The following is a 7340-nucleotide window of genomic DNA, read 5'->3' as shown; positions in this document are numbered from 1 at the left end:
GATCCTGGAACGCCGGTGGGGCGGTGGGGCGGCGGCGGCGGTGGGGTCCACGTTGGGTGGAAGCCCCTGGTGACCCCCATCTTGCTGTGCCCCGCTCAGGGACTCGCTGCTGGTGATCCAGTGGAACGTCAGGGCTTTCATGGGGGTGAAGAACTGGCCGTGGATGAAGCTCTACTTCAAGATCAAGCCCTTGCTGAAGAGCGCCGAGACGGAGAAGGAGATGCAGGTGGGGCAGGGATGGAGGGGGCAGGAGGAAGAGCGGGTGGGCGGATGGAGAGATGGAGGGGTACGCCAGGAGGACGTGAGGTTTACAGGGGACCTTCGTGCCTCCCGCAGACCATGAAGGAGGAGTTTGGGCGGCTGAAGGAGGCCCTGGAGAAGTCGGAGGCCCGGCGGAAGGAGCTGGAGGAGAAGATGGTCTCCATGCTGCAGGAGAAGAACGACCTTCAGCTCCAAGTGCAGGCCGTGAGTGACGGAGATGGCCCCAGCCCGTCCCTCCTCCTTCCTTCGCCCTCCCACCCACCTTCCCCCTTTCCAGGAGCAAGACAACCTCGCCGACGCCGAGGAGCGCTGCGACCAGCTGATCAAGAACAAGATCCAGCTGGAGGCCAAGGTGAAGGAGCTGACGGAGCGGCTGGAGGATGAGGAGGAGATGAACGCCGAGCTGACGGCCAAGAAGAGGAAGCTGGAGGACGAGTGCTCGGAGCTAAAGAAGGACATCGATGACCTGGAGTTGTCTTTGGCCAAGGTGGAAAAGGAGAAACACGCCACCGAGAACAAGGTGAGGGCGGGGAGAGGCCTTGACTCCCAGCTGAGGGGATTCCAGTCAACTCAGCCTGGTTGGTTGGGTTGGGAAGACCCAAGGCCGGTTGGGTCATGAAGACCCAAGGCTGGTTGAGTTTCGTCACCAAGACCCAAGGCTGGTTGGGTTGGGTCACGAAGACCCAAGGCTGGTTGGGTTTCGTCACCAAGACCCAAGGCTGGTTGGGTTCTCCTGCATCTCCTGACTTAGGCCCAGCTCAACCAAGAGCGAGAACAACCTCCTGCTTCTTGCTCTACCTCCGACACCGAGCTGGAGGCCTGATGTTTCTCCTCCTGCAGGTCAAGAACCTCACCGAGGAGATGGCCGGGCTGGACGAGATCATCGTCAAGCTGACGAAGGAGAAGAAGGCCCTGCAGGAAGCTCACCAGCAAGCGCTGGATGACCTGCAGGCAGAGGAAGACAAGGTCAACACGTTGACGAAGGCCAAAGTCAAGCTGGAGCAGCAAGTGGACGACGTGAGTCCCGTCCCACCCGTAGCTGGTCCCGTGGGGGGCGAAGATCCTGCTGGGGTGGGTGTTTTGGGGGCTGACGGGGGGCGGTCTCTGCCTCGCTCGCAGCTGGAGAGCTCGCTGGAGCAGGAGAAGAAGATCCGGATGGACCTGGAACGGGCCAAGAGGAAGCTGGAAGGCGACTTGAAGCTGGCTCAGGAGAGCATCATGGACCTGGAGAACGACAAGCAGCAATTGGATGAAAGGCTGAAAAAGTAGGGCCCCTCCCACCCGCTCATGCTTTACCCATAATCCCTCTCTCTGCTGAGAACCCGGGAGCGTGACGGGTTGGCGTTTCTCCCCCCACCCAGGAAAGACTTTGAGCTCAACGCCCTCAACGCCAGAATCGAGGACGAGCAAGCGATCGCCGCCCAGCTCCAGAAGAAGCTGAAAGAGCTTCAGGTGAGGTGGGGGGGGCAGGGGAAGCTTCTGGGCCAATCAGGAGGAGGGGCTGGTCCTCCCCCTTTTCTTCTTCCCACCTTTTCAAGAAGGACCTAGAGCGGCAACGCCGCCCACCCCAGGTCTGGAGCTCAAGGCACATCCCTTCGTCAAGCCCCTCCCCGTGATTTATCTCCTCGAAATGACTCACGGGTTGCCGGGCGGGTTGTCTTTGGGGTGGGGTGAGCTGAGCCAATGGGGCTGGAGCACTCAAGGTTGGTGGGGTTGCTCAAGGAGGGTCACGTGAGCTGAGCAGACCGTCTGGGTTGGATCACGTTGACTCTAATGTCCTCAGAGAATGTTGCGCTGAGCAGCTCAAGGGTTGGTTGACCTGAATGTCCTCAAGACTGGTTGAGTTGAAGAGTCTCCAGTTGGTTGGGTTGATTTTAGTTGAGTTGAAGAGCCTCCAGCTGGTTGGGTTGAAGAGTCTCCAGCTGGTTGGGTTGAGTTGAAGAGTCTCCAGCTGTTGGGTTGAGCTGATTTGAGCTGAAGAGTATCCAGCTAGTTGGGTTGAAGAGTCTCCAGCTGGTTGGGTTGAGTTGAAGGATCTCCGGCTGGTTGGGTTGACTTGAGTTGGACTGAAGAGTCTCCAGCCAGTTGGGTTGAAGAGTCTCCAACTGGTTGGGTTGAGCTGAAGAGTCTCCAGCCGGTTGGGTTGAGTCAAGTGGATGAGTTGGGCAGAGTCGAGCCCAACAACGGTGTCCCTGCCCCTGGACCACAGGCGCGGATCGAGGAGCTGGAGGAGGAGCTGGAGGCAGAGCGGACGGGCAGGGCCAAGGTGGAGAAGCTGCGCTCGGACCTGTCGCGGGAGCTGGAGGAGATCAGCGAGCGGCTGGAGGAGGCGGGCGGCGCCACCTCAGTGCAGATCGAACTCAACAAGAAGCGGGAGGCGGAGTTCCAGAAGATGCGGCGGGACCTGGAGGAGGCCACGCTGCAGCACGAGGCCACGGCCGCCGCGCTGCGCAAGAAGCACGCCGACAGCGTGGCCGAGCTCAGCGAGCAGATCGACAACCTGCAGCGCGTCAAGCAGAAGCTGGAGAAGGAGAAGAGCGAGCTCAAGCTGGAGCTGGACGATGTCGGCTCCAACATGGAGCAGCTGATCAAGGCCAAGGTAGGAGTTGGGTCTCCAGCCGGGAAGGGACAACTCTTCCGTCGCTCTCCCTACGTCCCCTTTCATCTTCCTGCCCTTCTTGTCTCAAGGCCAACCTGGAGAAGATGTGCCGCACCATGGAAGACCAGATGAACGAGCACCGGACCAAGTCCGAAGAGGCTCAACGCATGGTCAACGACCTCACCACCCAACGGGCCAAGCTCCAGACGGAGAACGGTGAGGGCCTCGCTCTTCCCCGCCCCAATCGCCAATCCTGTGCCCAGTGGGGCGGCTTTGGGGGTCTCTCCAGCCAGTGATTGTCCACCTTTCCACCCCGCAGGTGAGCTCTCCAGGCAGCTGGAGGAGAAGGAAGCCTTCATCAACCAGTTGACGCGAGGGAAACTCACCTACACCCAGCAGCTGGAGGACCTCAAGAGGCAGCTAGAGGAGGAGACCAAGGTAGGGCTTCGTTGGGGAGGTCGGTGGGGCTGGAAGACACCCCCAAGGTCAAGGCTGAGGTTGGTTTAGGACCGGGGCGCAGCGTGAGCCTGTCCTCCCGGCGGGAGAAAATGACTTGAAGGTCCTCAGGAAGTTTGGTGGGGTTGGTGGGTCTTCAAGGAGGTTGGGTTGGGTTGGTCCCGAGGAGGTTGGGTGGGTCTAAAGAAGGTTGGGTTGGTCCCACGGAGGTTGGGTAGGTCTAAAGAAGGTTGGGTTGGTCCCGAGGAGGTTGGGTTAGGGTCTACAGAAGGTTGGGGAGATGAAGACCAGCTCTTAGTGGCTTGGAGAACCCCAAGAGGACTCCAGTTGACGTGGACCCAGCGGTCTCACCTTCTCCTCGCCCTCCCCGCCCAGGCCAAGAACGCGCTGGCCCACGCCCTCCAGTCGGCCCGGCACGACTGCGACCTGCTGCGGGAGCAGTACGAGGAGGAGACGGAGGCCAAGGCCGAGCTCCAGCGCTCGCTCTCCAAGGCCAACTCCGAGGTGGCACAGTGGCGGACCAAGTACGAGACGGACGCCATCCAGCGCACAGAGGAGCTGGAGGAAGCCAAGTGAGTCATCTCCCCACGGATGCTGAGGCTCTCCCGTGGGTGGTGGGACCCGCTCGGTCTTGCCGGCCGTCACCGCCCCTCTTCCCTCAAGCAGCCACCACCCAGGATGTTGGGCTGCTTCACGCTTGGTAGATCTAGAGCCCAATTTGGGAACTAAAAACCCATTTTGAGGAACCTAGACCGTCCGCGAGCCTCACGAGTCCTACCGCCATCTTCCTCTCAAATGTCTTCGTTTTGCGGGTGACCAACAGGCTGGGCTGGCGGGGTCAAGCGTAGGTTTCTCCCCTCCACCTGGTAGGAAGAAGCTGGCCCAGCGGCTGCAGGAGGCCGAGGAGGCGGTGGAGGCGGTCAACGCCAAGTGCTCCTCCCTGGAGAAGACCAAGCACCGGCTGCAGAACGAGATCGAAGACCTCATGGCGGACCTGGAGCGGTCGAACGCGGCGGCCGCCGCCCTGGACAAGAAGCAGAGGAACTTCGACAAGGTTGGGGGCACCAAGGACGGGTGGGAGGAGGAGGAGGGTGGGAAGGGGGAGGAGAGACGTGGGGCCCACCCATCGTACCTACCAAAGATGGGCAGGAGAAGCAGCCCAGAAGAAAGGTGGGCAACTCTCAAGGGCCGTGTTTCGGCAGAGCTTCAAGTCCCACCAGGAGATTGCTGGGGAGAGGAGGAGGATGAAGAGAGGGTTCTTCATGGGGGAAGCAGCTGGTGACGAGGGTCCTGGTGGTGTCCCCATAGATCTTGTCCGAGTGGAAGCAGAAGTTCGAGGAGTCGCAGACGGAGCTGGAGGCGTCGCAGAAGGAGGCCAGGTCCCTCAGCACCGAGCTCTTCAAGCTGAAGAACGCCTACGAGGAGTCGCTCGAGCACCTGGAGACCTTCAAGAGGGAGAACAAGAACCTCCAAGGTGAGATCGCGGGGCACGTCCCACCCCGCTCTTCCCCGCTGCCGTCCACGTGACCCGGTGGGATCTCCCCCGTGCAGAGGAGATCTCGGACCTGACGGAGCAGCTGGGCGCCAGCCACAAGACCATCCACGAGCTGGAGAAGGTGCGGAAGCAGCTGGACGCCGAGAAGCTGGAGCTCCAAGCCGCGCTGGAGGAGGCTGAGGTGAGCCGAGGCGCGTCCCCACGCCTCCCCGTCTTCTCCCGGTCTCCTCCGGGGTCCTCGACGTCCTCTCCGTGCCCCCCAGGCCTCTCTGGAGCACGAGGAGGGCAAGATCCTGAGGGCCCAGCTGGAGTTCAACCAGGTGAAGGCGGACTACGAGCGCAAGCTGGCCGAGAAGGACGAGGAGACGGAGCAGGCCAAGCGCAACCACCTGCGGGCGGTGGACTCGCTGCAGACCTCGCTGGACGCCGAGACCCGGAGCCGCAACGAGGCCCTGAGGCTGAAGAAGAAGATGGAGGGCGACCTCAACGAGATGGAGCTCCAACTCGGCCACGCCAACCGCCTGGCCGCCGAGGCCCAGAAGCAAGTCAAGACCTTGCAGGGCTACCTCAAGGTACCCGTCGGACGGCCGTCCCGCGAGGAGGCGAGGAGGCGCCGTTCCCACCGTCCCCCGGCGGCGGCCCCCCCTTCCCCACCCTCCCCGCTCACCGTCTTCCCCTCCCCGCGCCGCCCGGCAGGACACGCAGCTGCAGTTGGACGACGCGGTGCGGGTCAACGAGGACCTGAAGGAGAACGTCGCCATCGCGGAGCGGAGGAACAACCTTCTGCAGTCGGAGCTGGAGGAGCTGCGGGCGGCAGTGGAGCAGAGCGAGAGGGCCCGCAAGTTGGCCGAGCAGGAGCTAATCGAGGCCAGCGAGAGGGTCCAGCTCCTCCACTCGCAGGTGAGACCTCCCGGAGCTCCCAGGAGAGAGGTCACCTCCAACCCTGGAGAAACCGGGGGCGTGGGCGGCTTCTGGGTCAGGTCGCCGAGAGCTCCGGGCGAAGCCTGCGGAGACGGGGGGCTCGAAGGCCCGCAGGGCTGAAGCGGGACGGGGTGGTGTCCCCACGGCCACCTCCCGAGAGCCGCTCTGCCGTCTCCAGAACACCAGCCTCATCAACCAGAAGAAGAAGATGGAGGGCGACATCTCCCAGCTGCAGGCGGAGGTGGAAGAGGCCATCCAGGAGTGCAGGAACGCCGAGGAGAAGGCCAAGAAGGCCATCACCGACGTGAGTGCCGCGGGGGGACCCGCGCCCGGCGGGACGGAGAAGGCGCCCGGGGCCGCCTCCTCCCATGGCTTCTCTCCTCGGGCAGGCGGCCATGATGGCCGAGGAGCTGAAAAAGGAGCAGGACACCAGCGCCCACCTGGAGCGGATGAAGAAGAACATGGAGCAGACCATCAAGGACCTGCAGCTGCGGTTGGACGAGGCCGAGCAGTTGGCCCTCAAGGGGGGCAAGAAGCAGCTGCAGAAGCTGGAAGCCCGCGTCAGGGAGCTGGAGAACGAGCTGGAGGCCGAGCAGAAGCGCAACGCCGAGAGCGTCAAGGGCCTCCGCAAGTCTGAGCGGCGCGTCAAGGAGCTCAGCTACCAGGTGGGGCGCCTGGGGTGGCCCGGAAGGTCGCCCGCTGGCCCTGCGGCCACAGCGACCTACAGCCGATGCCATAGCGTGACCTAGAACGCAGTTGACCCGGTGGCCAGGGAGACACAGGTTACCCAGACCACCCACTGCCTCCATGTCCGATGCCATAGCATGACCTAGAACACAGGTGACCCGGTGGCCATGAGCCCCCCAGGCCACCTCCTGCCCTCCCAGCTTCCCCAGGGTCTTTGCGTGACCCAGATCCTCACGTGGAACCTCGGCAGGGCCAAGAAGCCACCTTCACCCTGGGGGTCAACCCCACCTTCTGCCCCATAGCCGAGACGACCCATAGATCTCGAGGGGTTCCGCTCCACCCCCCCCAGAACATCGTTAATTGTCTCCTGGCCCTAATTGCTCTCATGGTGCCCCAGAGCACGGATGGGTCTGGGTCCCGACCCACACGTGTCTCACCTGGCAGACAGAGGAGGACCGCAAGAACCTGGTCCGGCTGCAGGACCTGGTGGACAAGCTCCAGCTGAAGGTCAAGGCCTACAAGCGGCAGGCGGAGGAGGCGGTGAGCGCTGGGGGAGGCGGCCATGGGGCCACGCCCTAGGATGGAATGGGGCGGGGCTGGGGCGCAGGAGAGGGTATGGGGAGTCCCAGGGGACCTGGACATGGCGTGGTCAAGGGGTGGGGAGGGTGGGTCAAGGGAGAGATGGAGGGTGGGACAGAGGGATGATGGTGGGATGGATGAAGGATGGAGGGATGGATGGAAGGTGGGACAGATGGTTGGTTGGTTGGATGGATGGAAGGTTGGATGGATGGATGGTTGAGTGGATGGTTGAATGACGGGATGGAAGGATCCAACCCGGGTTGCTTGGGTGGATGGAAGGTGGGACGGATGGACGGTTGAGTGCCTGGAAGGTGGGACAAGTGGCTAGAAGGTTGGATGGAT

The 7340-nt window shown here is 62.7% G+C and overlaps 1 protein-coding gene across 1 annotated transcript in view; it reads left to right on the top strand.

The window, feature by feature from the left end:
- LOC104835262 (myosin-7) overlaps positions 1-6959 on the top strand; it is a gene marked incomplete at its 3' end in the record, with an annotated part of 20884 nt that extends 13925 nt beyond the window's left edge. The window contains exons 23-40 of the mRNA XM_010573150.1: positions 100-226; positions 337-465; positions 539-781; positions 1102-1278; positions 1381-1526; positions 1623-1713; positions 2471-2860; positions 2950-3076; positions 3180-3298; positions 3692-3888; positions 4187-4370; positions 4625-4790; positions 4868-4992; positions 5075-5383; positions 5508-5711; positions 5911-6036; positions 6122-6397; positions 6864-6959. Coding sequence (XP_010571452.1) covers positions 100-226; positions 337-465; positions 539-781; positions 1102-1278; positions 1381-1526; positions 1623-1713; positions 2471-2860; positions 2950-3076; positions 3180-3298; positions 3692-3888; positions 4187-4370; positions 4625-4790; positions 4868-4992; positions 5075-5383; positions 5508-5711; positions 5911-6036; positions 6122-6397; positions 6864-6959 — 3232 coding nt within the window. The remainder of the gene's footprint in view (positions 1-99; positions 227-336; positions 466-538; positions 782-1101; positions 1279-1380; positions 1527-1622; positions 1714-2470; positions 2861-2949; positions 3077-3179; positions 3299-3691; positions 3889-4186; positions 4371-4624; positions 4791-4867; positions 4993-5074; positions 5384-5507; positions 5712-5910; positions 6037-6121; positions 6398-6863) is intronic.
- Between the last annotated feature and the right edge of the window lie 381 nt (positions 6960-7340).

The sequence above is a fragment of the Haliaeetus leucocephalus genome, unplaced genomic scaffold (assembly GCF_000737465.1).
Source record: "Haliaeetus leucocephalus isolate CR32 unplaced genomic scaffold, Haliaeetus_leucocephalus-4.0 Scaffold372, whole genome shotgun sequence".
NCBI lineage: Eukaryota > Metazoa > Chordata > Aves > Accipitriformes > Accipitridae > Haliaeetus > Haliaeetus leucocephalus.
Note: the sequence above shows the minus strand (reverse complement) of the source record. Positions and strands in the feature narration are given on the sequence as shown.